Source organism: Vidua macroura, chromosome 2, assembly GCF_024509145.1.
Source record: "Vidua macroura isolate BioBank_ID:100142 chromosome 2, ASM2450914v1, whole genome shotgun sequence".
In the NCBI taxonomy this organism is placed as follows: domain Eukaryota; kingdom Metazoa; phylum Chordata; class Aves; order Passeriformes; family Viduidae; genus Vidua; species Vidua macroura.
In genome coordinates this window covers 70720241-70748212 of record NC_071572.1, presented here as the reverse complement: position 1 = coordinate 70748212, position 27972 = coordinate 70720241, and the positions used below count along the sequence as shown (strand labels likewise).

Below are 27972 nucleotides of genomic sequence, written 5' to 3'. Positions count from 1 at the left end.
ACACAGCAAGGCTGTGTCCCAGAATAACGGCCCGTTCTCTCACATTTTCAGCTCCACATCTAAATGCAATCAGTTAAGCTTTATCTGCCAACATCATTTACCCTGTCCAGAGTGTAGAGTCAGAGAAGTAACAGGGCTCTGGCACAGCTTTGCTGCTGGCTAGATACAGGCTGGTGAGGAGCCTATCTAAAAGGACCCCAAGCTTCAGCCTAGCACGATGAGGTCTTCTTCACCACAAGACTGCTCTCAAATCACACACTACAATGCATTTGAAATACTGGGAAAATGTAGTATCAGCATCTCTGTGACAGCAGAACATCTCCTTCTCCAGCAAATGACTTTCAAAGATCAAGCTCTACCTACAAAGGTGTGTTAGGAATCAACTCTCCTCCCTCCCAGCCCTAGGTTTCAGACATGCTCTGTTTAAATCAGACTTCACCCTAGAGCAGAACAGAGACATTTTCAAGTCCAGAATTTGCATAGGGTTGGTCCTGCAGCAAAGACATTCAGTGAAGAGGCAGCCACTCACAAGGTGCTACACAGCAGGATAAAGACAACAAAATCACATCAGAACTTCACAAGGGCTGTTGAAGCTCTGTCCTTTGGTCTTTGGATTCCAGGATCTGAACTCACCAGAGCACAACACAAGGGGTTTTGAACATCAATCCCAAAACTTCTGAAGTTTCAGGTTATTCCTGAGTTTTCCTCTTTCACATCTGGCATGGGTTCTGCCTCCCAGGCTAACACAGGCATGCTAGCACAAAGGAACTCAACTGAGGCATTAGAAATCACTCTCAGGAAACTCACAATCAAAGCAGATATGCTCAATACCAAGTCACATGGCTATTGTCCCAAGTTCTCAAATATGGCAAATATGAGAGCATGTAAGAGAATTAGTCAACTGTTTTGAGAAATGCTGGTGAAAATGCACCTGAAAATCTCTGTCCACAATATAACAACAATAGCAATACTGTTAGCACACCTGCTCCCAGCTGAATACAAGATGCTTTAGCCAGACATAGCAGTGTGCAGTAATCTTCAAGGTTCCTCTACCATCTCCAATACAGCTTTTTTTACTTCTTTCAGGTATCGAGTAATGTGGAATAAATAAGTCAGTGCTTGTGTTGTGATGAATAACTGCTCAGTCTATGGCTAAATAATGTAGTTCGCTTTCCCAGTTTACTTTTTCTCCCTATGTCAACCCCATCCCAACATGACATACCCAGCGTACAAGAATGAAAGGAGTTTATCCAACAAACACATCTTGCCACTGGCTTCAACAATATGGTCTCCAATCTCAAAGGGTTCTGGCTCAACACCTGGAACAGAAAGGAGTTTCAAAAGCAGAGTTAATACCACAGAAATAACAATTCTGTGGTAAACCTCAGTGGGTCTGCACTGTTACTTTTGCTAAGCGGAGCCACACGATGCTTGCTTAAGAAGTGATGGTCCTTCTCTGTCTCCAAATGACACCCACAGTAGTTCACAAAGCTTTGTGATTTCTTTGTTTAGATGACAGAAGACATAAAAATAGAAAGCTGCAGTCAGAAACTCAGACTTCACACAGTCTTCTACTTTATTTGTCATTATTGATGAACTGTCATGTGTTGGAACTGGTCACAAACTCACAGCTGCTACTGAATCAAGTACAAGAGTGTTTATTACTTGCTTCTTTTAAGCATTACACTAATAATAGAAAACCACTTTATAAATCAATAAAGTTATTTTTTCTGTTCCAAAAGAAAACAGTGCTTTCCTACCATTGAAGAGGTATGGGTGGGCAACACACTTCCGAAGCTGAATTAAGACATTCTGGAGTGTAACCTTCCTTCCCGTTTCATTTTCAAATGCATCTGGAACAAAAAGCAGATTAAAAAACAGAGCAGGGAAGCCCATGCTCCATTAATGGCTGTGACTGGGAATGTCTTGGTACTAAGCACTGCTCTGAAGTGCTTCAGCACTGGAGTATTTCTCTCTGTGAATCACATCTGGATTTGAATTTCCTATGTCAAGAATAATACATCTGTTTTCATGGACCAAAAAAAAATCTCCCTCACACTTTTTGGACAAGCTTTTAGAAATAAGACCCTGATCAGCACTACTTTGCCTTGTCAGACTCACTGAACTTTCTGGACTCCCTGGAAAAGGCCACTGTAATTTTTCTGAGTGAAATCATCAAAATAAGTGAAAGAAATTTGGTGCAGTTCATTTGCATTTTCAAAAAAAAAAAAAAAAATACAGCACAGTCAAGCTCTCCTAGGCAACAATATCTCTTTGTTGCATTTTCGTGAGGAACAAAAAAAAAAAAATGCATGCACATATGCTGACTAGAGTAGAAAATGAAGTTTCGGACTTCCAGGTGATATTCAAGCAAATGCTAGAAAACCCTAGAAGAACAAAGCATCTGCAACTCCCCAATTTGAATTTCCCTACAAAAAATAAGCACTCACAAACCATATGATGGTAGTAGTTGCATTGTCTACATAACCCTGCAGTTTCCCAAAAAACTGCATCCAGTAGATTGAAATTTGCTTTACGGCATCTGTGCTACTATTAGAAAATTTGTAGAAAACCACAGATCCAAAATTTCTTGTATGACTCTTTTGTTTGAATACAAAGACATGCAATAGGACCAGGCTTACCTTGTGATAAGTATTTTTAATTACTTTAATTACTTTGAGACTGCCCAAAGCAGATCCTCAAGCTGACCCTTTCTAGCTCACAATACCTGAGCAGTAGATCAATACATATGTCTCTTATTTTTCCACAAGCTAAAACCAAAACTTAAGCAACCCAAATTTGGCATATTTATTCTGTACATGTTCTCCAGACCAAAGTAACTTCTGCTTTACAACAGAGCATGCACGTACAACAGGAATTAGTTTACATGTACAACAGGAATTAGTTTTGTTTTTAAAAATAATTTATGGACTTCAAAATGCCCAGTTACCTAGATCTTTTGTTAAAATGGCCTTGTAATACTTCTTCTGCAGAGCTGACATTCCATGGTACAGAACCACTTCCACCTTCTTTGGCAGCTCTGCAGCCACCTCAGATTTGACTCTCCGAAGCAGAAATGGCTGCAGAAGACTGTGCAATTCTTTGGCTATGCAGAGGCATGGAAAAATTAAAAATAACAACAACAACAACAAAAAAAAAAGAAACCCCAAAAATCCACCCAAAACCAACAAAAACCCACAAAAACAGAGGAGAATACTGTTTTAAAGATAAGGAATTTATACAATACCTTCAGAAGTACACTTTCAAAATAAACGTAAAAGGAATCTCACATCTATTGGTGAAATCATTCAAGCCAGATTTTACAAACAGAGAAACCAAAACAGCTGCATACCTGTAACACCTGGTAGCTACAATAAGAAAGTGCTTGCCTTAAAAGTAATCATTAGTTTTTGTGGCTTTATTTTAAAGCTTGTCACCATTAAAAGAAAGCAAATAAAGAGGACACAACATGGTTGTTTCCGAGTCAAGATAAAAGCTGGTTCTGACTGAAGTACAATGTTGCTTATTACTGACCTGGCTCACTCTCTTTTTCAATAACTTGGTAATACTCAACAAACTCTTTCACTTGTTCCTGGGGAAAGATGTCAGGTTCAATAAGGCTGAGTAAGGAGTACAGTTCCTGGAGGCTGTTCTGGACCGGAGTGCCTGTGAGTAGCAGGCTGAAGCCTATTGAGAACTAAAAAAAACAACAGGAATAAAACAAAATTATTAGGAAAAAGTATCTGTAAAGAAAAGTTAGTTAATATACAAGTCCACCCACGCCACTCTTAGGCTTAACTTAGAAGATGAATGGCAGCACAGAACTGCTTGCAGAATGCTGCAGATTTGCCAAAACTATCCAAACATGAGGTATGGTGTGACAGTCAAACAGCTACAAACTGACTAGGCTGGCACCAGTGCAAGGAATTCAGTGTAAGCAAAATAAGAACAAAGTACAAAACTGACTCCATTAAAATGCTCAGGTTCATGCAGTCTACAGTCTAATACTGCACACTAGATGTTAGATAAGGAGGGATAACTGGAAAATGCAGTTGGAATAGGACAGTGAAATGAAACTGTGTCAGACTAAGTTCCATTTCTGTTTGCTGGGTAAATCTGACAAACACATGAACATTATCAGGTCCCTGTTGCTCACAGTAATCCCCATAAAGAGACTTGGGAAATACATTTACCTTTGGAAAGATACAAATTTCTCTCAAGTTTGGTAAAAGAAAATAGGTTAGAAGGAGAGATGAGGTTAAGTCACATCTATTTTTTTGTGATTATAACCAAAGCTCATGAATTATAGGCATCATGGACAATATGTTCAGAATATGTAAGACTTTCAGGAATTCAGTAAAACACCCTATTTTCCAAGGTGTATTGTAGTGCATTGTTGCTGATGCCAGCACACACCAAATGCCGATGTTTCACTGCCGTGACAAGAACACAACCTTCACTCAAGCCTTTGTGCTGCTCTGGGAGGGTGTTTTGGAAGCTGGAGCAATTCTCCTGATCTCTGTAAACATTAAATGGGACAGTGGAAGTTCAAGACTTGAGGTCTCATGAGCTAGGCAAGGGCTCCTTCACCCTGCCAGAGCTGGAGATGGCCTCTTGTTGCTTAGGTCAGCCAGACATCTACTTCTGCAGTAGCACAGCTGTGGTTCAGCACCATGTCTGGCTGTTTTACTTTTTCAAGTCTTTCAAATTGGTCCAACATAGCAAGCCCAAACATGAAGCAGAATGAGAGGGAAGCTCCAAATACTGCCCACTGCCATGCAAAGCCAACAAGGCCTTTATCTCTCTGCCACTAAATATGGGAATCTTTTCACCAGCTCTGATGGAAATGAGTGATGATTCAAAACTTAATGTTCTGGGAACAAAGAATCTGAAAAGGGAAAAGTCTTAGGACACTAGAAGATAGATGAGTTACTTTACCTCAGAAAGTGTCTTGTAAAGCAGAGAATTTTGATTTTTCAGTCTGTGAGCTTCATCTACAACCAAGGCAGCCCAGTTAAAGCTGAACAAGCAAAAAACAGCATCTTCAGTTAGGGGCTGACAATTCATTCTTGTAAGTACAAAAAGACTGAAGTAAGGGGTGGCTCTGCTTGGCTCAACTTGAGGTGGGGTCCCACCCCATGAACAACAAGCAAACACCAAAAGTGGGGTGGAATTCACAGGTACTGTTTTTGAAGAGCTGACACAGGTTTTTAACTATAGTCTGGGTGAGTTTTTTCTGAAATCAAGACTAACAAAATTCACTTGAATTCCTTGCTTCTCTCTCCACCGCTGTTACTATCAGGAAAATGACATAAACACAGGTTTGTTGAACATTCAAGGAGGTCTCTCATTTGGAAAAAGACACATGAAACTATGCCCTAGCACCTGTGCAAAAACCTAGCAACAATCATGAGGCAGTGACGGAAGAGTGATCCTAAGGCTTTTGCAAATCACCCAAGACAGAAGCTTCAACTTACTCTGTGTTCATACAGCTCTATGCAGAGTGTCCCTCTAGCAGGCTGCAAGAATTACTAGTGATCCAGCAGATCCATTAGGCTTAATTGAAACTCCACATCTTCTCAACCCTCAGTGTTTGTGCCTCCTTATCACTAGGGTTTCAACTTCCACATCAGAGTAATTTCCAGGGGAGGAAAAGCATGAACCTCCATTTTCTCTCACCCACACACTTCTCCTCCCAGTGGAATACAACATCTGAAACCACAGTGACCTACATTCTTCCTAAAATGCCTTTTTGTTTGCCTTGATTTCCCTGTCTGCTATATCAGAGAGGTTCTCCATTGCCAGAACAATCAAGTGGCATTACTCTTATTCTACGAGCCCAGGAGCTGAATTGCAGAAGGACTCTGCACTGTGAAGCATTGCAGAAGCTCATGTGCAGAGCAGAATTTGATCCCTCATCTATTCCATTAGAGCATGGCTCTTGCTCAACTCATTTGTGCTGTTACACTGCTTGTAAGAAGTAGTGGTGGGGAGATATCAGATAACTCTGACTCTCCTTTACAAAGTGCTCCAAATGCTCCCACACAGAACAAGGTACAAATGATTAGCAACCACTTTTTTTCAGAAGAAAGACTAAAGGGCAAAACCTTAAATTTGAGTGACATGGCTTTAAGGTTATTTGTTTAGAAGTAGGAAATTACTCTGGAGCTGACATTTCTGTGATACTAGGGCTGGCTACGTGCTCTCCCTGGGTGCTACATACCTGGGCTACACTTTAAAATAAACAGAATAATATGCAGCAATGCAGAACATTATATGAAACTGTAAGGACAATACAGTCATGGCTACCTTTCATTAGACCTGGTTTCTACTATGATGTGCAGATAGTCTGCTACTTCCAGCAGTGGCCAAGGACAGGTGCTTTGCTGAAAGACAGGAGGGTGCCCATTGTGGGCCTGACTAGTTCTGACAGACACAAAATTGTGCCAGCAGGGGCCACTGGATTTGTACTTCTACAAAGATACCGAGCCATTCATTATGTACAGCTGCCCCCAGCATTTGTCATAGCACCATTGCAAGGCACTGGCACTTCTGATAAGAAAAAAGGAAAATTCCTCCCCATTTCAAGTGCAGATGCCTGTGGAATTCTGCATGATCATGACAGTACCTCCTGCAGACTGAATTTCAGCTGAATAATCAGGCTTTGTAGAAGGCGTAATGCTTCATAAGCCCTCCACAGCTCTGACTGGAGGCAATAAACTTCAGGACACGGTATTAGCACGTTATCACTGTTATATAATGCAGGTCAGTTTCAGTGAATTTTGCAACCTTTATAACCTGAAGCTCTTGAGGATGTCCTCTGCTGGACTGATACTTAATGTACTGCTCTAAGTCACTATGTGTCACATTGCTTTGAGTTAACTGGCTTGAGAACTGTCTTTGGGGGAAGTTTACATATATTTTAGCTGACATTAAAGACTGAAAGTTGGAAAAGGCAAAGTTCTAATCACAAGCCAAGAACATCCCTGTCTCTTGTGAAACAACACAGAATCTTACACATACAAATATCCACTTAAGAAATCATTGACAGATATCCAGACTTAAATTTGAAGAAATTAAAACCAGACTCACGACTTTAGAAATGCTGCATCTTTCAGGCAAATCTGCAATGAAAGAAGATGAACTGTGATTTATGATTTAAGTAAATACATCAGTTAAGAAACAGAGCTTTTTTCTGTCTGCCTGCAAACTATGGTGAAATGGAGCAGAGTTGAATGAAGGCACTTACTACCCGAGGAACAAAAATGACAGTTACACCAACACCATCAGCATGTCATGGTTTAACACCACACACCCTCTCACTCACACCCCACCCATGAAGAGGGGGGAAGAGAATTGGAAGGGTAAAAGTGAGAAAACTTGTGGGCTGACAAGGCATGAACTGGGTGGTACAGAGGAATCAAAAAGGCGAGGAAAACTTGAGCCCCCCTTTCAAGTGACAAAGACATCATGTACCTCGTATGTTGTCAGGAGTGCATGGAAGTGAGAGTCCCCTTTCAGATTCTCCTGCAGTTTAGGTCGCTCTTCCTTGCTGCCTACATATGTTATGAAAGAAAGACCAGGAGCAAACCTGTTGTTAAGAGAAAGACAGAGCAAAAACAGTGAGCCAAGCTAATTCTTTTCATGTGTTTATGACCCTGGACCTCATTACCAAACACAGCCACTGCAGAGGTGATGAGAACACCCTACACTCCTGTGAGATGTGTCTGGCTCTCAGCTTTTGAATCTCACTCCTTCATAATTTTCACCTCAGGCTGGCACTTCCACTGTTGGCTCTGGTTTGGACAAGTCCTAAATAAACCTGCATTCTTTTAGGTGTAAGAGTCCAAGGCAGATGATTGAAAACCAGTCTCATGACCTAACTGCTATTCTGAACTGAAAAAAGTTCATAAGAAGCAGATGAATGAATATAGTTGGCCCAGATAAGGCCAAAGAATTGGCCTGAATCATTCTAAAATAAAGACAAAAATGTCTGCAGCAAAGAGGTCCAAGTCAGGGCATCAAAAATATATTCTCTCAGTCAAAAAGCAGATAAAACCAGTTCCAATTGTACGGACCATAAAATTCCTCCTCATTTAATCCCATCACTGTTATTTACCTAATATTCCTTCTGGAAAACTGCACTGCTGATCTATGAAGGACTGCAGTTTCTCCCAACTATTCCAACCCAAAATTTATCCAAATCAGGCCAGCTCACTTCAGAATGTAACCTGCATGACTTTAGACGCAGAGAGACAGCATCAGCCAATGGCCACACAGACTTCTGTTCTAACCTTTAACTTTTAGCCCTTCCTCTTAAAAGGAGTCTGTGGGCTACAGACCAGAAATGTACATATTTCAGGCACAGCAGAAACACATCAGCACTGTCACCCCAGTGAGAATGGGCTGCATGCACAGGTGTGATGTATTTTGATGTATTGTGTGTGATGTATTTTGTGTGCATATGTAAGCATGCCCCCCAACTTGGGTCTTACCTTTTATTATGAAGATTCCTGGCTGTCTTCAGCAGATTTTGCCTAAGAGAGGCTGAGCAGGGAGGGTTGCAAATCAATAAAAAGCAAGGAGCCAGTGGAGGCATTTGGACTGAAAGTCAGCCAATAATATAAGATGGATGGGTTCATGTATACCACACCATTGTAAAGACTATGCACTAACTGCATAGTCTGCATTGATTTGTTGGTTTAGTAGCAGCTTCCCTTTTTACTTTCTATCCCTTTGAAAGGATAAAAAGGAAGTGTTGGAGTGAGCACATTTGAAAACAATCTTTGCAATCCTGCAACTTGCAAACTTTGCAATTGCAAGTCTGAGCAATAATATAGTAAGCCAGACAACTGTTGAAACTTACCTCTCCAGCTCTTCCTTCCAGTTGCTCAGAACTGACAGAGGACAAAGTATCAGAAATCTCTCTTTGTTGGATAACTTTTTTGTCAAATAAAGAAGTAGAGAAATGGCCTGAAAGGCAAGGAAAATATTTTTTTTATAACAAGGGAAGGGTTCAACCCAATAGCCTGATCCTACATAAGCTGTCTCCTTGTTGAGCTTTGCAGCTAGTTTCCATAGGTTGATTATCACAAATCAGAGTTAACAGAATATCAAGTGGGATACAGACAAAAAGGCTTAGATCCTGAAACATGAACTCCATGTACGAAGTCCCTTTCTTGCACAGTCACAAACCCGGTCTACCATGCATCACTTTCTAAAACTATTTCAATAGGTCTAAGACCTATTGAATAAAATCAGCTGATCCAAAGCAAAACAGTCATTTTCCAACAAAACTTAAACCCACTGAAAAACCTAAAAAGAAAATCCAACAAACCTCTGAAAAAATTCAACTTATAGATTTTAATCCATGTGTTGACAAACACAAAAATCCCCTTGGTGCAAGTGCATCAAAAGGACATTATTTTCCCTGGCTGTGATTGTGCCCTCAACTCTGCACACTATGAATTATGCATTAAGGTGTTTGGATAAAATGGCCACTCATCTTTTTACAAAACCCTGAAACCTATTTGGAATTACACAGGACTTAAATCAGGACTTGTTTTAAGTGGTTAAGGACTGAAAGAGCCAATGAGCTCTCACTTGAGTATGGAATTCTGGTGGGGTGGGGGGGAATCATTTGGGTACTTTTTCAATCTGCAAAAACACTAGGCTAAAACCTCAACAATTTAAGCAAAGATCATTTTCCAGAAGAAGAAGACACACCTGACAAGTCTTCCCAAGGCCCATCTCATCACCCAGGATACAGCCATGCTGGACTTCATAGCATTGCACCAACCAGTTTACACCTTCTAGTTGATAGGGACGAAGTTTAATGCCTGGGAAAAAAAAGTGATTTGTTACACTTACAGTCACCCAATGCACTCCATAGACACTTACACTAGAAACAGGTCCTGCCCAGAACAGGCCTTCCCAAACACCTGCCTTACAGGAAAAGCACAGCAGCCTTCAGAAGAAGCTGGTTTACCCTCCTGGACAGCAAAGACCCCAGTGTTATAGCAACTAAATTAAAGCATATTCAGAAACTTACACAAAAATGCCCTGAGCCATTGCAGTCAAGGAGCCATCCATGACTGTACAAGGAACCTGATCTAATAATTAGGCTGGTACTTTGCATTCCTAAAAGACAGCTTGATTTTCAGCCTGAATCACTTTTTAAAATATTTAAGTACTAGAGTCAGGGACACACTTTAGGCTACCAGAAATGTTTGTCACAATCTATTATTGTATAATAACCATTTCTCAACAAGATGTTTTCCAGCTTTTCTGTACTTAAAGCTAAGGCAGACTTCCACTATAGGCTACTGTGACTACTACCACCATTGCAATCCTTATTATGGGGCACAATATGTCAAAATGAATACAAAACAAGTCACACGGGTGTTGGCAAGACCTTTTCTTGTGCTTGGACTCAAGTGCTGTTTATTGTGGCATTGCTGCCCTCTCCTCCCTGGGTAAATGTGCACACTGAGTGCATGAAGTAACTCACCAGTCCGCAGGATACACAAACCCAAACCAGCCCAGGGACTGAGGTGAGGACTTCCAGCAGCTAAGGAAAATGTGTGGGCAGGATGGATTACCCTGGCGTTCCCCTTTAACATCACCCTCCAGGCAGTGGAAAGCGCTTTAATTCACACCCATTTCGAGGCCACTGAACAGGACAACCCTTGCTCAAGTTTTCCCGAAGCACAGAGCTGCCTGAGGCTGTGCGGAGGCACTAGGGGAGTTAAAGCCAGGCTCAGCCCTAGCCCGAACACCCACATAACCACAAAGCCAAGCACAGGGACTGCAGCACCCGGGGAAGGCTGGCACAGAGCAGAGAGTATGGCAGTAATGCCATCTCTGCAGCAACTGCGGCTCACTTTGACAGGCTTGGGAGCCACTTTATTTGCACCTTTATTTCCGGCCTGGGGGCTGTTAGAGCTCAGACAACTACAGCTGAGAGAACTGGGGTTGTCCAGGCTGGAAAAGAGAAGGCTTCTTGGTGACCTAATTGAGGCCTTTCAGGAACTTTCAGGAACTTACAGGAAAGATGGGGCAAGACTATTTACAGGAGCCTGCAGTGACAGGACAAGAGGGAATCTGTTCAAATTGAAACAGGATATATTTAGAATAGGCATTAGGAGAAAAATCTTTACTGCGAGGATGGTGAGCCACTGGAACAGGTTGCCCAGGGAAGTTGTAGATGTCCCATCCCTCGAGATGTTCAAGGCCAAGTCGCATGGGGCTTTGGGCAACCTGGTCTAGACGGAGGCGTCCCTGCCCATGACAGGGGGGTTGAAACTGGATAATCTTCGAGGTCCCCTTCCAACGCCATTCTATGATCTGGGCGGCACCAGGCAGCGCGGGGCCCCTCCGCCGCCTCCCGCCATCTCTGACAGCCCCCGCACCCCTAAGGCTCCCTGCCGACCCTTTCCCCGGGCTCCCCGCTGACCTGTCAGCCCCCACCGCTGCACGTCCGCCTCCTGCACGCCCGGACCCCCGGCCCGGGCGCCGCCGGCGCGGCAGAGTGCCTGGAAGAAGCGGGACATGGCGGGACGTCAGTCACCCGGACCGCCGCTCCGTTCCCGCCGCCTGAGGCCGGCTGCGGGCGGGGCCAGCCCCAGCACCGCCCCGGCAGCGGGAGGGCTCGCTGGGAGGGAGAACCGCGATGGCGCCGCTGCTGCTGCTGCTCCTGTCGGTGCTGTCCGCGGCCGCCGCCGCCTATCTGTGCTGCGGGCGGCGGCACACGGGCAGCGCGGCGGCCGTGCTGCACCGCCGGGGGCCGCGCCAGGCCGGGCCGCCGGGCCCGCCCCGGGACACCGTGAGCGCCAGGCCGGGCGGGGGGCGGCGGGCGCGGGGCGGCGGGGCCGGCGCTCATCTGACTTCTCGCCTTCTCTTCGCAGTGGGCTCCGAGGCTGTGCGGCGCCGGGCTGCGCCTCTTCGTCCATGTGGCTAACACGGTGAGTGCGGGCCGGCAAACGGGGCAGTGAAACCCGGGGCTGCGCGGGGAAAACCGGGCGGGGGGTCCGGAGAGAGAGCGGGGCTCGGCGGGGTGGTTGTGGCTCTCTGCGTGCTCTCGGGTTCACCCAGCCCTACAGGTGTGGTGCCGTGGGCACTGAGAGTGCCGGCCTCTGGCTGCTGAGGGGGCCCTGTGTGTCTTCGGGTTTGGAGAGCCCAAAGCTGACATCAAACTCGAAATAGAGCTGCCAGCAGCTTTCCTTGGACGTCAAAGGACTCGGATCCCTCAGCCCTCTGAGGAGGGTTCCTGCAGGGTGCTGAAGGTAGCCGGTGCTCCCCTCGGGTGGGCTCTGGCGTGTTTGGGAGCTGCGGGCTGATCCCGCTGTGGCACTGGGACTGCTCGGTGTCGGGGTGCAGGGGGGACAAAAGCCTGCATCCCCTGGGCACTGCCCACCTCGCACCTGCCTCTGCTGGGAGCAGCTGGGTCTGATGGCTGCTGCTGTTGCTTGGCCTTTCCTTTTGAGCGAAGTAGGCACAAAAGTTTCTTTTCGGCTGTGGCATCTCTTACAAAGCTTGGTGTCCGTCTGGGCCGGGAGTGAAACAGCTTGATGGGCTGTGTTTATTTGTGAGAATACCTTAGGAGTGGCTTTCTGTCAAGATGTAACAAGCAGAGTACTTTGTTATCTTTTGTTTTGTGGCTGCTTCTGCTGCATGGCGGAGGACTTCTTTCCTTTCCCAATACCTCACTTGAAGGGGGATGTGAGATTCTCAATCTCCTACGGGATTGTGCTGTGCTAGATGAGATATAGATTAGGAACCATGTGTTTTCAAAAAGGTGCTGTAATTATTATGCAATGTGTGAGGTAACATGCCACTTTGTGGGACTGGCAGTGTGAGCCTTGCCTCAGACTTGTACTGTATTTGTACATCTCTCAACGTGTTTCTGAAGTCCGTTGTTAAGATATTAAGACAGGCCAGAACAAGGCTGGTCTCTTTGGGACTGTTGATGCTGCTACTCTGGGAGCCAGGGTATTGAAAGACTATTTTCTGCTGTCTGCTACCACAGAGTCTCTAAATTTCTCACACTAAGTTGACTCATGTTACTGGGGGAGCTGGTTGAGAGATGGGCAATGTCCTAATGGTAAATAAAATAATAAGCTCCTGCCTTATCCAGTGTTTGCATAATCTGTGGAACATGATGAAAATAACGGATGGGAGCTATATAGATGCTTCTTAACAGTGTTGCAGCTTCAGGCTTTTTGTGTGAGTCAGGGAAAGACAAAGGCAGAGGAATCAGAAGAATACTCTTTTTATAATTATATAAATATGAGAGGTGGAGGGAAAGCGTTTCAGGCCTTTTTTGTGGTGTAAAATACAAATGTTTGTGCTATTTCTCTACTGCATAGCGTTGTGTGCTCTCTAGGGTATTCTGAGCCTGCAGCAATCGTGAGCATATTCAGCATTCCTTGTCTAGTGAAAGAAGGTGTTCAGGTCAAAATTGCTGCAAACCAACATTTTTGCTTCCTTTTTTCCTAGGCTTTTGGGCAGATCTGCTTACTGCCGTTCTTAATGAGGTAAGCATGGGGACTTTTCTCCCACTCTGAGTTTCTTTCTTTTTTTAAGTTTAAGGTACTTGCATTGCACACTGCTTGTAGGTTATCTAAAACTGTATTTATTAAAGAGAAAAGCTGCATAATTTGATTGGAGAATAAGATTACTTCATAAATGTTTGCTAGATTTTTTAACTACTGTCATTTGAGTGGGTCTCTATGAGAAGAAATTAACTTTTTTTCACACTTGTGCAGGTGCATAGAAAATGTATTCATCAGCTTTTCTTTTTGCCTTTTGTTTGCCTTTATGTCTCTTTGTCTTTGGTCTTTTGTTAAAGGACAATCTTTTTTTCAAAGCTGGTGGATGTGCAAATATGCTGTTCTTACCACTGATAGGGTTAAAAGAATAGTAGTAGCGGGAAAGTGAGGCCAGACATAAAGTTCAAAGGATTTGGTGAGTTCTTTTTAATGATGTTCTCTATTTTAGGTCAGCCTTTCTTCTTTCTTTCATATGTTTTTGTTCAGAAACTGATTTCAAGTATACATTTCACAAGGAGACACTTTGATAAGAGGTTCAGAAACCTCTTCATGCTTTTTTCGTATAGTTTGCCCGTCATTTGAAGGGTCATCTGTGCAGATCCCAGGACACTGAGAACTGTGTCACCCCTGAATTTAACTTGGGATGTGGGCTTTTTGAGCAAATCAAATCCAGGCAAGTGTCACTGCTGTTATACTGCAGATCATTCCTTGATATCTGTGACAGGGTTTTGATCTCCTTGCTTTGTGTGGTCCAAGCTATGGATTTATGCTGCAATCCCCGTTGTATTTGATTGCAAACAAACTATGTTGAAGGAGGTCATGGAAAAGTCTGAAGAGGTGCTTGTTTTAACAGGATTAGTGGTTGAATGTATGGCTTACACTACATTCTCCTTTTATTTTCCTTTCTATTCCTGTCTTGTTTGGTCTGTGTATGAGAGGTCTAATTAAAGTGAATCAAAACTTCCACCATTTCTTTCCCAGCTCGAGTTTACAGAGGCTGGCCTTATATCAAGAGGTAGAAGGCTTTGTTAAACAGGCAGAATAGATTTGATGCTGCCTTTAGCAAATATGCGAGAGAGATTAGCTTGTAACTGTTGCAGCTCCCTGCTGTGAAAGTAGACTGCTAAGACAAAATGTTCTTGGGTAAGGTTCCTTCTGAACAGTCTGAAAAATTAGTAATAGTCGAGGTTGAAAACTCCAGCAGTGACTCTTTCTTATTCAGAATGAACAACTTCTCGCTTATGCGTTCCCTTGACATTCATGAAGATCCCACATTTATCCCGGAGGTTGCTGCAGGGGTTACAGAAGACATGTCTGAGGCTAAAAACCCTTCAGATGTTATCAAGCAGCTGACAGATGCAAGGTCAGTATGTGATGTGTAAGAGAGAAGTGGAAGAATACACTTGCTGGCACTGGTATGTTAGTGGGAAGCTGTCATTGTCAGCAATTTAGATTGAATTCTTGTTTCCATGCCCAACCACTTCACAAAACAAAGAGTGCTGTCAGTCATCTTGCCTTTTGTAACTTACAAATCACCAGTAATTACAAGCAATGTGAAAGGGAAAAGTCTGACTATTGGAGAGAGACCGAATTCTGCCCTTACCAGGGCACTGGTTGCACTATTAGAGCAGGTACACTTAGTTTTTGGCTAGTCAGTAAATAGATTTCTCTAAGTGACTTTACAGGAGTGCTGTTTCTAGCCTGCAGGGAATCTCAAAGAGAACACCAGGTTTGCTTGGAGGAGAGAAGGAACACAGGTTCTAAAGAAAATGATGCACAAAAAATTAGCTTTGTTAGTGATGAGAGGTGGCCTACTGCTTATGTGCTAGAGCCATGATTTGGTGTTGAAGCAGTTTGCTTGTGTGTGCTGCATGGTGCTTTTTCCCACTCCTGCACTACACACCCAGATGTGCTGCTGGCTGTCTCTGGATTGAATTTTTGACAAAGGTCTGGGAGTAGGTTCAAAAGTATATTCCAGCTAGGCTATAATGTTGTAGTGGTGAGTAGAAAATGTAAATCTGGAATATATTTTGAACAGTTTAATGACTGCTGTATTTCAGTAGGAATATGAAGAAACTAGAACATACTGGCAAAACTAGTCCCTTATTTCTGTGGCATCCATAGTGTGCCTGTTGCCTGGCTTGTGTGCAAGGCTTGTGTTGTCTGACAGAGTGTGAGGTGCAATGCAGAGGCTGGCAATTCACATGGTTTACTGTGAATGATGCGCAAATCTGCGTTGTTCAGTGATGCTGAAGTCTACAGGTCTGAACAAACCTGGCTTTGGTGGCTCACAGTTGCACCTTTTAATCCTTTCTTTTGCAGGTCTGATTCTGCTAGGAATGGGTTTAGCTTCAAAGGGATCAAAGACTATCTGGAATGCTACTGGTAGGTGAAATTATGGTCTGGAAACAACCTGTCCCACATGTTCCTTCTGCTGTGGGCTGCCACTGTTCCGCAGGCTCCCAGGAATCTCTTTGTTAGCATTGTCCTTGAGGTGCCGTTGTTCATCATCACTTCCTGCTGTTCTTTCCCTTTAGTACAATAACAAAGGAATGTCAGCTGGGAGAGCTGACACAACTTTACAAGCCCTGCAAGGATATTTAAATGCCATTTTCTTTGGCTTATTGTCAGTCTTGTCCAAGAGAGATTTCTACATATCTTGTTTACTCAAACATGAATGAGAAGTAGATGAAGGTTGATCTGGATTATGCCAGTTGTGCATACTGTGGGTCTCTGATGAATCCCTTGGTTCCCCAGCTCCTTGTGCTTGTCTGAGGAAGACAGCTGCTTTCACCCAGTAAATGTGTCCAGCTTGGAAAGAGCTGAAAGCACCCCCCTGACTCTGGGGTTCTGTGAGCTGTTGGCTGCCTGGTAATCCTAGTTGCCTCTGGGACATGTGCCAGAAGTGGAGCCCTTGGAAAAATATTCTTGCACCCCTAGAACTTGTTCCTCAAGGGCCACCTCTGCCTGCAGGCTGTGGCATTGGAGCAAAGGGCTGACACTGCAGTCTGGTGTCACAGGTGCATCTTGGCCGTGAGGCTTTTGTGTCAGCCAGAGATGGTGTGTTGGTGGTGTAGCACAGCCTTTGCCAGGAGGGAAGGCAGGTTTATTAAAGGTGGGTTATGACAGTACTGGTGGCAGCCCCTTCTCTGTAGTGGGAGGCCTGCATAAAGGAGTCTGACCTCTTGGTCTTAGCTCATTATACTGGGAGTTTCATAGCTTCCAAGCTTTCAGGAGCTTGAGGATTCTCAATATAGCTGTCAGCAGTTTGTCCCTGTTTATTTGTCTGGTGGTTCAGGAACATTTGGGTAACTCTCTTAGCTTTTGCCCCTCCTCTAAGGAGCATTCTGTGTAGGCAAATTCTCCCCTTAAGGAAAGGAATCTCCTGTCTTGATGGTGTCAACAGTGTTCAGATCATCACCACACAGAGATTCTTACCTAATTCTTCCTTAAAGCTGTGTCAGCTGCCATCTTGCTGCACGGGAGACAAACCCTGTGAGTGGATGTGTGAAGGGAGGTGTTGTAACAAACTCCCAACTTCTTCTGTCCTGTAGGAGTGGGAAGCTGACGCCATCCCAGGTAGCCAGGAACATCATTGCCATGTTAGAGGACTGTGACAAATCCACGCCGCCGCTGAGAGCCATAGTGCAATGGGACCAGGAGCAAATAATGCTGGTAATGTCTGACTCTGGTAGGAAAGGGGCCTCTGCCACCCCAAGGGCAGTAGCACCCATTAGAAGGGCCAATATGCACAGAAAAATAAGTAAATTTTTCCTTCCTCTGTGTTTAGCGGACTACAACCAAGTTTGCTTACCTTCCTGCAAAGAGAGGTAGCATTAAAGCAATCTGTTTCCTGCTGGATGACTGTTTATAATAGGACTTCTGTGCTTATGTGGCATCCATTAATGTAGATGGTTCCAAGTTGTAGTTTCCCACCAGCATATGGTGGAAGAAGGAAACTTTGATAAGCTGGCCAAGAAAGCCATTTTTAATATCCATTCCCATACTGGTGATGACCTTCAGCTCAGCTAAATATATATATATATATGCTTTATGCTTTTTCTTTTTCTCTGTGCAGATGGCTGAGGCCTCCACTACTCGTTACAGAAATAAGTGTACCCTGTCTTGTCTGGATGGCATCCCAGTGTGCTTGAAAGAAGAGTTCAAAGTGGTGAGTTTCCTTGTCTTGCTGCCAGTTCCTGCTGGAGGTGGTTAACCTGGACAACTCATTGTGACAAGGTTTTGAGACCAACTTCTCAACAGAAGCCTGAGAATATGTTTGAAATGAGGGGTTGTATGTGGGTTTGTAGTGAGTAGGATTAACAAGTTTTGCAGGGTGAAGACAGATTTTGCATACAGCAGATGTGTTCCATATCTTGTACTGATCTCTTTAATCCACAAGGAATAGAGGGTGGGTGTGGGAAACAGTCTCTTATGATGAAATGAGAATGTATAAAAGCATCTGTACAGTGGGTGTAACTGTCTGTATTTCTCAGGCACTGACTCTACTCCGCTGGCAAAGCATCCCTCTCACCTTAAAATACACGTGCGAGAAATACACAAGTTCCTTTGAAAATTCCTATTGACAAAGATTTTTACCTGTGGCCTAACAACAGCTAACTGTAAATACTTGAGGCAGTGCCATCAGGCTGTTGTAGGCTCTGCAGAGACCTACCCCTATGGTGAGAGTCCTGTTTATGTACAGATTCTTCTGTTGCTGCCTCGAAGTAAAGAGTACTTAGTGCATCCTGAAAATAAGCCCATTTGTTATTTTGGCATTCGACTAATCTTGATGTCAGGCTTCAAAGCATGCAGATCTGAAATGTTGTAGCTCTGTCCATAGAAAGATGGAGCACAGAGCTGTGTGCTGTGGGGCCAAGTTGATCTTCAGCCTCTGGGCATAGCAATTGCATTGCTGCAGGGAGGCAGCTTTGATCATCTATATGTTTCTGCTCTACTGTATCATGGTATGAAAAGGACTCCTCTGCATGGGAAGAAGGACCAAATATTGAAGGGTTAAGTGTCCCTTCTGACAGAGACCAACACAGGACAAGCTGAAGAGTGGTGCTCCCTAACCCTTGCTTACCTCCAGGGGTCCTAATGTCTGGGGTCTGTTGTGATGTAGAAGTGTGCATGTTCTCCTTTGCCAGGGTTTTAGAATGAATAATTAGGTGTCTTCTTGCTAAGGTGCCTTACCATCACCGAGTGGGAACAGTGTATCTTGGGACACAGCCAGAAACAGAAGATGCTACTGTGGCCAAGAAGCTGCGAGAGGCTGGGGCTATCATTATTGGGGTCTCAAACATGCATGAACTAGGGACTGGAACAACTGGTTGCAACCCTAATAGGTAAAAATCCCTGTCTTCTCTCTTCTCCCAGTCTAGAAATACCTATGACTGTCCAGAACTCCCAGGGAAGGGTACAAAAATAAGGGGAAGCATGACAGAGCCCCGAGGGTATGAAAACCAGTACTGTAGATTTGAGGGTTAGAGTAGCTGTGGAAGCCTGAAGGCTCTTGAAACCAAAGGAAGGAGAGGCTCCAAGTGTTGTCTGCTGAGTAAGGAACTTGGTTTGTCAGGCCTTACGGGCCTGGAGGTGTGAATGTTTATAGTATGAGTGGTGCACAACAGCTGTGACAGAAAACAAGTAAAAATGCTCAGCCTCAGTGATGGCTGAAGGCCTAGAACATTGAGAAAAAGGTACAGTCATCTCAGGAGAACATAGTGGTTTTACTTCCTAGCTAAAACAGGTTCACTGGATTTGCTTTACTATGGTGAATTCTCCAGCTATAGCCAAGCTGAGAACTCAGCTCCAGAGCAGTGGTGCTCAGGGCTTTGATAAGCCTTGTGTAGAGCCACACTTGGTGCATGTGCAGCTGGGTGGAGCTAGGGCTCCCCCTCGGCTGCAACAGCGTGCCAGCATTTCCTCACCATGGGAGGACGGCTGGATCCAGCGGCTTGGCAGGGCTCTGCTGGCTGGGGCTGTGGTCAGGCTGGAGGCGTGGGGAGCTGCTGCTTGGGGATAAAGGGCAGAGCTGACTTGCTTGTCTGTAAGGATTGCTGGCCACCAGCTGCTCCACCTTTTGGAATTGCATCATGCACTGTGGCAGGCAGTAATGGCACGGTGCCATTGCCAAAAGAAGAGCTGAAGCAGCATCTTTTCTCATGCTTTGGTCCTCTTTTGGATGGGCTGCTTGTGCTCACGGGAGATTGGATTCTGAGGCAGAAGTCTTTCCTTGCATCCTGTTTTCTAGGGACATGGCACTGTGAGATTAAATGGCATCTCTTTTCCAAGAGATCAGAATCCCTGAGCTGTGTTTCTGGATCTTTTCCTGCCCTGTAATGCACACAGTCATCCTAAGAAAAGGTTAAACAATCTTTGTCTGCTCCAGGTACCACAAGATCCCTAGGAATCCCTACAATCCTAACCACTTCACAGGTGGGAGCTCCAGTGGGTCAGCAGCAGCTGTAGCAGCAGGTAGGTGGTCCTAAATGGAATTGGTGGGAGGAAGGTCCTGAGCCAGAGTACTTCAGGCATTTAGTTTTTATGGGGGGGTTGGGTTTAGCAGCTGGAGGGAACTTGTAGCTAAACAGAGAGCTCTGTGTGCTGTCTTGGATAGAGCTGCTGTTAGAATGGACAGGGCAACATGTTGTGTCTCTGATCGCAGGCCAATGTGTGGGTTTTTTGTAGGTCTCTGCCCCGTGGCTATTGGCACAGACGGAGGAGGCTCTGTGAGGATTCCTGCTTCATTCTGTGGTGTGGTGGGGCTGAAAGGTAGAGCCCTTTAATCATGGAGGGGTGTGTGTTTGTCTTGTTTGCTGTTCCAGCTAGAATGCCACAAACAAGTCAGACACTTATTCATTCCTGTGAAGTAAAACTTGACCAGAGAAACTGAAATATAACACCCAGAGAGTCATGAGGGTTAGACTGGCAGCATGGAAATATTCTCTACTCTCTGTTCAACACATGTTCAAAAATCCTAACTTACTTACATCAAATACTAAACAAAATATGTATGCTGCTTTTCCTTTCTACCCTTTCCTTTCTATCTTTCATCTGAGACCATATACTCAGCCATTACTCTCTTTCCATCCTTCACATGTGGTCAACTTGACAAGTCTTGATTCATCTGAGGAAGATGATGATGATAACAAAGTGCAACTGGTCAGAAAGGTGATATGAGTATTTGCAGAAGACAGCGGGTGTTAGTCATGAAGTCTCACCAGTGAAGTGGGTGAGACCTCCAAGGGGGTGCTGTCTCCTGCTATTGATAATCCTGCTCCTGCCTCCCCATCCTCCACACCACAAATGCTGCTTCTGCATATTTAAATACAATTATTCCAAAATATGTCCCTGCACATATTTCCGCTCAACTAAATAATTTCTAGGGGGGGAAACCAATTTCATTATTCACATGTTTCACTGATGAGACAGATTGGGGTCAGCAGAACAGGGTACTGACAGATGAGAGACTGGACTCTGAAACAGCAGACATAGAAGTGACTGCTGATACCCAGCTAAGTCCCATTTCTTGTTCTCCAGGTACATTTGGGCGCATCAGTTGTCATGGCAGCTTGCCACTCTCCTACTCCACAGTCAGCGTAGGTAAGGGGACTTGTGCTCCACTTCAGGGACCTTGCTGTGTGCTGCTCTCTCTCATAGGGGAGGCAATCTCTGCCTAGAAAAGACCTGGGGAGGAAGGTACCATTTACCTCTTGTCACTTTTTTATAACTGGTTTCTTTTACAGGCCCTATCTGTACATCAGTGGCAGATGCAGCCATTGTTTACAGTATCCTTGCTGAGCCAGATCTGCTCTATCCATATGGTAGGTGAGCCCTCTCCCTCCCTGAGCCCAGATGCTCTCCCTTCCTAGAGGCATCCTAGAATAAAAGGAGGAACTCTTCTTTGTTCCCTGCAGGACTAAAACAGCCCAAAGCAACCCTATCTGATATGTGTGCTCCTGACCTGAAAGGCTTAAAACTGGGAGTGGACTGGACATTTTTTAAGGTGCCTGGTTTATCTCTTATATTTCTGCTGCTTTGCAAAATAAGATTTTAAAGGAGCCCAGTGCATTCATTGTTATCTTGCCTGTCGTCATTAAAGCTTTTGATATTTAGTCCTGTAGTTGGAAGATAATACAGCCTGTGTGAAAACGTCAACATGGAGATATTTTTTTCGAAGGCAGTGTTTTGAGTAAGAGTCTGTTGGAGGCATGAGGAAAGGTAATTACTACTGCTGATTCTATTGGATGTGATGCTTCTGAACTGATTACAAAAGGCAGTTAGTTTAAAATCAAGTGAGGAAAAGGAGTGTATCCACTTGGTGATGGTGCTGTAGCTGCTGAATGTTATTTCATTATTCCAATGTAGAAATGGGGCTTGCAAGCTAGTACTGCTTGAAAATTGTAATACAGCCCCAGAAGTGTACTCAGGATTTCCTCCTGAAGGTACAAAAAAGACTCTTACTGGCTATGGCACAGTGCATCTGGGAATATTCTCTGCTCTGGAAAAGCTGACCTTTCCTTTTCATTAGGGGTGTGACCTGCAAGCTCTTCTCTTGCAGCGTGTGACCTATGTCCTGTAAGACTGTGTTTCACTGCTGTTAGGGACAGGAACAAGGAAGGCACCATGAGGACTGAAGTCCTGGTGAGAGTGTTTGCCAAGACGAGGAGAGCAGTTACTAAAGTTACTAAAGTTCTTTCTTCTTATTCTTTAGGCATGTGATGCTGAAGTCCTGTCTGCCTGTGAGAAAGGTAAAGAGGGAAGGTCTGTTAGTCTCTTATTGTGCCTGATGTTATGGTGTCACTTGGTGCTCCTCTTATGTATGCATCAAATAGCTCTTGTCTGAAGTCCTTAAAGGCAGTTGCTTAAAGGAGTCTGTCTGGATAAACAGCAGTAACTTTGTATTGGGGAAGCCCCCTCTGGCTGCTGAGGGTTAAAAAGCTCAGCAGTTGTAGGCTTGTCAGATTACAATGGAAGAATGCAGTCCAGTGTGCTCAGCCTCTGTGTGTATAATGACAGATCTGTGCTTGGTAATACTTACTCTGCAAGCTTTAATAGTAAAAGACTTTTAAGGGAAGGCCTTGTTTCACAACATAATGCTTAGTAGGAATACAGTGCTGGGTCTTTGTGATATAGTCCACTGGCATTTCCTTGAAATCCACCAAGTGGTGCTTTTAGGGTGCCTTTGTCGTAGTTTAGATTAAACAAAATTGACCCTGGTGTGTACTTGGGGTAGGGGAGAAAGCCTCTACAATGCCTGGTATAGTAGTTGCATTGGAGCCTGAGTATTCAGGCTTTGCCTGGATTTTCTTCACCCTCCTTATTTCCACAAACACATTTCTACATTTATAGAGTTTTCTTAGGAGAGATGGATCATAGGCAAGCTTGGATATTTATGAAGAAGCTGGGGTCACAGAAATAAGAGGATTCTTTTCAGACTGCAAAAAATTCACTTTTCCCAAAGTCTTGGTGTTCAGCCTTGTTAAAGTGCATCAAGATTTAGTGGCTCTGTATTGTTTACCTGGTCTCTTGAGTATTCCCTGGTTCCTTTACCATTATGGTTCAGAAGAGACTTTGAATGGGAATCTCTTGATGCTAAATAATCACTTCATGCTGATAGAACACTGGTCATGTGAAGTGCTCAGGGAAACACTGTCAGTCCTTTTACTCTTTGGCTTAACTGGGAGGCTAGAGGGGTGAGGTGAATTTACCTGAAATATAGCAGGCAAGTTAGGAACCTGGCTGCAGCCCCTGCCCTGTTGGAATACTGAGATGTAGTTAGGTTGAAAACATTCCCTAGGGGAAGCAGCTGCAGCCATGCATGCCACGCGGTGCACTGAAGACGCTTGCCCTGCAATGGTGTATGGGGTCTCTCACTCTGCAGGGGTTGGGGATTTGCAGCCTTTCTGTGAAGTCTGGAGAACTCAGGGATGCTGTCTGTGCTTTACCTGTCCCGTACACAGCGGTGAAGCACCTGCAGAGTTTGGGAGCCAGTGTGGTTGAAGTCTCTCTTCCAGAGATGGAGGAAGCCCGAGTGGCACATGTGATCTGCATTCTCAGTGAGATGAGGGACTTCCTGCAACCTGACTTAAATAAACATTTCCATGAAATGGTAAGTAGCAGCAGCTTGGAGCAGTGTCAGTAGTTGTTCTGGCTGATACAGATCAAATGTCATGTCAGTGAGAAACCCGAGGTGCTCCTGCTTCTTCTATGACAAACTGCCTGTTGGATTGCTATTGGTATAGAAGAGCAGACCTGGAAGAGAACTCCTGGGCTTGCACAGTTCAGTTTCCTGCAAGCAGAGCCTTGATCAGTTTTTTCCATTTCAGAATTTGGAAACTCAGGCTAGCCTGGCCTTGGCTTCCCAGTTCACAGCTCTGGATTATATTAAGGTAAGGAACATAACTGGGTGAAGGCTGAAGGGAGGCACTTAGTGAAACTGTAAAGGTGGGGTAGGGGCTTCTCTTAGTCTCCCCATTCCCATAGGAAGATGTCACCCAGCTTTAGTTGTCCTCTGCTGTGAAAGCATGCTGGATGGTAGGGCACCACAGAGGACATGCCACTTGTCCTGTACCCCGATTCCAAATTACAGGAATGGTGTCTTCTTTTGCAAAGGCAGAGATGCTGATGGGCAGAGTCTGCCAACATCAAACACTACTTTTGTGAACCAAGAGGGCCCATCAGACAGTATTCTCTCTGCTTGCAGGCAAATCGACAGAGAACTCGGAGCATGAGATTTTTGCAAGAGATCTTCAGCACTGTGAACTGTATCCTTACACCAGGTATTGGCACTCTTGGCTAAAGAGCCAGTCCTCAACAGCTGTGTGGTACCTTTTAAGAGCAGTCACTTCATTAACTCTCCCTCCTCAATTTTGAGAGTATGACTTTTGTGCACTTTGTTGTGCCTTGCACCCTTAGAGGATAATGCAGCCTGATTAGAATGATTGCTGTGTATTTCTAGACTTGTTATATCCAGGGCACTGCATCAGGTTGCCCAGAGAGCCTGTGGGATCTTCATCCCTGGGAATATTCAAAAGCTATTTGGACATGGTCATGGGCACCCTGCATTTGCTGACCATTCCTGAGCCAGAAGGTTAGACAAGATGACTTCTTGAAGTCCCTTTCAAGTTCAGTCATTTTGTGATTCCTCCACAGCTGTTCCTTGCACTGCTCCAAGAATTTATGAATCTGACCTCTTGACTGGGAGCAGTGATATGTCCTTCACAGTCCGGTCGATGAGGTAAGGAAAGTGCCACTTGCATTACAGAAACAAATGTTTGGGAACAGCTGGAAAAGAACATCACACTGTAAGGTGGGAGAGATTAATCATAGCTGCCTCTACCAAAAAAGGATGAATTTGCTGCTGTCCCCAGGAATACCAATGGCAGTTTTTTCCTCCTAGGTTCATGCAGCTTGGTAACTTCACTGGGGTTCCAGGCCTTGTGGTCCCCATTGGATATTCTACTGCTGGGCTTCCAATTAGCCTCCAGGTGAGTATTTGCTCTTTGTGAATGCTGGGGCACAAAATCCCCAGCTGGCTTTGTCCTAAAGCATCACAATCAGGTCTCTGCTGGTCCACACAGCTCACTTGCTAGCAGGTACCGGAAATAAAAGCTTTGATTTGGGGGTGATTTGCCTCACTCCTGAATGGCAGAGGTCTCTGAGTATCTTTGAGAAAGACTTCTCTGTCTCCCTGTCTACTTGCAACAATACCCAGTATTGGTCACTACCCTTTCCTCTCTTATTTCTCATTTCTGTAACTTCTTTTAAATCCTTTCCCCTTGAAACAGGTCTCATGTAAAGGAAAGCTCTATGTCTTGCAATTTAAAGTCACACAGCTGCTTTCCCAAATACAGTGATGCCATACTTACTGGGCTAAAAGGAGAAAACATCTTTTGAGAATGTTGAGATGGGGGGCAATTGTTTCCAAGACTTTCAAGAGCATCTATATAATGCTACTTTTTTTCATTCATCCTTCTCCTTCTGCCTCTCATCTTCTCCCAGGTCATGGCAAAATGGTGGGATGAAGCTGTTCTTCTGAGGATCGGCCTAAAGCTGGAGCAGTTCCGTGACCAGACCAAAAAACCATCCATTTATTATGACATCCTCGCATGATGGAGCTACCAAAATGGGGAACAAGTCTGTTTTTTTCCTAGTCTGACCTGACCAAGTATTAGAGTGAACTTGTTTTCAGTGATCATCAGAATAAGGCATAGAAGCAGGCCCATCTGAGGAATGGGGACAAACCACTGATCTAATCAGGCACTGAGGCTGAGCAGACATAATTTCTGCTCCCTGCTTGATGGATGGTTCAGTTCATACTAGGGAGACTAACTGTGCTAGCTAGTTGGGGTTTTGCTAACAGGGGAAGCTGCAACTATCTTGTACAATTTCTTCCCTTGTAGGGGTCCTGTGTATGGGTGGAAGGCAGTTGCATCTGCAGGACTGCACGCAGGCAGTTCATACAACTGTATATGGCAAGGTAAAACCTTAACCTTGTCATGGAACTCCTCCTCCTCCAGGACAGAACAAAGGTACTGTTTCTGAAGGGGAAAGGCAACAAACACTGCCTAGCACCGTTGGAATGAGGAGGATCTTACCCACCTGCACTTAGGCAGTGTTTGTTTTGGCCCTGTACTCAGGCACAGGGAGCAAACCATAAAGCCTGTAGCTAAGGAGGTGCTGCCAGCAGTACAAGGACAGCCCAGTGGCTGCACAGTGTCTGGGTATGCTCACTGCCCCAGAATCCTGCCTCCCTTCAGCCTGGCATGCAAGGGGAGGAAAAGCCATGAACCCTCCCTGACTCCACCCCAAAGCCCTGGTGCAGTGTTTTGGCTTTTGCACATCTCCATTTCCCAAGCTAAGCCTTGAAGACCCTCTTTTCTTTTGCTCGTTGCTTATATATAAACCTCTTATCATCTAGGTGACCAAATGGTAGAAGCCACTGGATAATGCTTTGAAATACTGTTCAAGGAGTGCTGAGCCAGCTATTAGAAACAGGTGGAATTTGTAGGAAATGCTACTGAGCTACTGCAAAATTGAAGCTGGATGCAAGCAAGGTGTTGCACAAAGAGCAAAAGAACATATGCAGGAAAGAGCCTGCTCTAGATAAGAAGCCAGCCTTCTCTTATCTTTAAATTATTTCTTAGAGTAATCAAGGTAGACATGGATTACTACATACAGCATGACATGGCTGTAAACCACCATGTTGTTTTATTGAAAGGCTCCAGACTGTAAATTCCCTAGTACCTTTGTCCTGTCAGCAATATTAGGGCCATGTGAAAGGAAAGGCTTAGGACTAACTAAACCTAAGCATTTGTGTTCATTTTGGGGTGAATGCTCAGAGGCATCTCCTGTTGCCTACCTTATCAGGTATCCTGGAATTGTGATCAGGCTGTTGGAGCAGCTGTCCTACAGACAGCAGAGATCACTGAATTCTTATGTAGCATGGAAGAAAAGAAGAAACAGAAAGTAGTTGCAGTTTCTCCCAAACTCAGTACAGTTTTGGGATTTCTTTTTCCCATACCTAAATACTCCTTAACCAGAGCTAGCACTTTACTAATGGCTGAAGTTGTCAGATGGCATCTGAATGCAAGAACATTGCATTGCTGTCCCCTGCTTAATTACCTGAGTTAAAACATCAACTCCTACTATCAGCTGTCACCAGCATGCTCAGTTAATTGTATGGTTGATAGTGCTTTTTATCTTGAATGGGATACTGCCACAACTGTTTTTTCACTGGAGTCTAGTATAGCTCAGCTTTAGGAAGAACAGTCTCAAAGCAAAGTATTTCCTATATTATTAATGATAAGTTATTAACACTACCAACATAAATTACAATGAAACTGCTGAAATGTACTGCTTAGCAATAAGGGAGTTAGTAAGAGTTTCACAAGAATAACTTTCAGTTAGGAACATTACTGCTTGAAGGAAATAGCCGAGTATTTCCTAATTCAATGGTATTACTCAAGGAATTATGAGATGAGTGTCTAAAATATTCAATTACGATCCTGCTAGATAAAGCTATTTATTTCAAATCCCTTCCTAAATGATATGCTACTTTAAAATTCTAATTTCAATATTTAGTTCATTCTGTGGGCATGGTGAGGGAGCTCAGGTTGCTAGGAGGAGAGATGCTAAAGTAAACATTTTTTAAAAATACCTGCATCCTCCTAAGGGTGAGTTTTTACTGTCTGACAGTAACACTGTTTCCTCCCTTTGCCTAAACATATCTCATCAATGCACATTTCCAGTGCAAGAATTGCCTAGTACTGAGGTCACTAAAATAAACTGTACTCATCCTGGTGAAAGCCCCCTGTGTTTCCTTTTTTCCCCCTGGCTGTTAGTTTATCCAAATTCTACAGAAGACCAGTTCCTAGTTACCAGCAGTTCTGTGAGCAAAGCAGACACAGTGACCACA

The 27972-nt window shown here is 44.3% G+C and overlaps 2 protein-coding genes across 5 annotated transcripts in view; one reads left to right on the top strand and one right to left on the bottom strand.

Moving 5' to 3' along the window:
• Positions 1 to 27972, bottom strand: part of CHD1L (chromodomain helicase DNA binding protein 1 like) — a 54921-nt gene that overhangs the window by 11431 nt on the left and 15518 nt on the right. For 2 of the 3 annotated variants that reach the window (XM_053969666.1, XM_053969665.1), the window contains exons 1-10: positions 11456 to 11638; positions 9727 to 9839; positions 8867 to 8973; positions 7477 to 7591; positions 7093 to 7124; positions 4939 to 5020; positions 3535 to 3697; positions 2951 to 3106; positions 1761 to 1853; positions 1223 to 1319 (exon numbers count right to left, since the gene is read on the bottom strand). In XM_053969666.1, the coding sequence (XP_053825641.1) occupies positions 1223 to 1319; positions 1761 to 1853; positions 2951 to 3106; positions 3535 to 3697; positions 4939 to 5020; positions 7093 to 7124; positions 7477 to 7591; positions 8867 to 8973; positions 9727 to 9839; positions 11456 to 11552 (1055 nt within the window). In that variant the 5' untranslated portion in view covers positions 11553 to 11638. Of the gene's footprint in view, positions 1 to 1222; positions 1320 to 1760; positions 1854 to 2950; positions 3107 to 3534; positions 3698 to 4938; positions 5021 to 7092; positions 7125 to 7476; positions 7592 to 8866; positions 8974 to 9726; positions 9840 to 11455; positions 11639 to 27972 lie in introns of those variants that run through there. The other variant, XM_053969667.1, reaches the window with a different exon arrangement.
• LOC128803076 (uncharacterized) lies at positions 11581 to 27862 on the top strand. Of its 2 annotated transcripts, XM_053969669.1 has the most exons (20): positions 11581 to 11824; positions 11907 to 11963; positions 13498 to 13535; positions 14773 to 14913; positions 15873 to 15935; positions 17105 to 17225; positions 17629 to 17721; positions 18738 to 18898; positions 19942 to 20027; positions 20241 to 20324; positions 21093 to 21155; positions 21299 to 21376; positions 21470 to 21558; positions 22267 to 22303; positions 23516 to 23664; positions 23882 to 23944; positions 24259 to 24334; positions 24708 to 24792; positions 24955 to 25042; positions 25557 to 27862. In XM_053969669.1, the coding sequence occupies exons 1-20, from the start codon at positions 11672 to 11674 to the stop codon at positions 25665 to 25667; spliced, it is 1836 nt and encodes a 611-aa protein (XP_053825644.1). In that variant the 5' UTR covers positions 11581 to 11671; the 3' UTR covers positions 25668 to 27862. The 2 variants fall into 2 exon arrangements, with proteins under 2 accessions (XP_053825644.1, XP_053825645.1); XM_053969670.1 differs by lacking the exons at positions 11581 to 11824; positions 11907 to 11963 and adding an exon at positions 13850 to 13965 and having other exon boundaries at positions 13502 to 13535.

Excerpts from the sequence above, each read along its gene's own strand:
- LOC128803076 (XM_053969669.1), top strand. The coding sequence starts at position 11,672 with ATGGCGCCGCTGCTGCTGCTGCTCCTGTCGGTGCTGTCCGCGGCCGCC. Across the intron at positions 17,722-18,737 it reads TGAAAGAAGAGTTCAAAGTG|GTGCCTTACCATCACCGAGT; the intron begins GTGAGTTTCCTT and ends CTTCTTGCTAAG. Across the intron at positions 21,156-21,298 it reads CTACTCCACAGTCAGCGTAG|GCCCTATCTGTACATCAGTG; the intron begins GTAAGGGGACTT and ends TTTCTTTTACAG.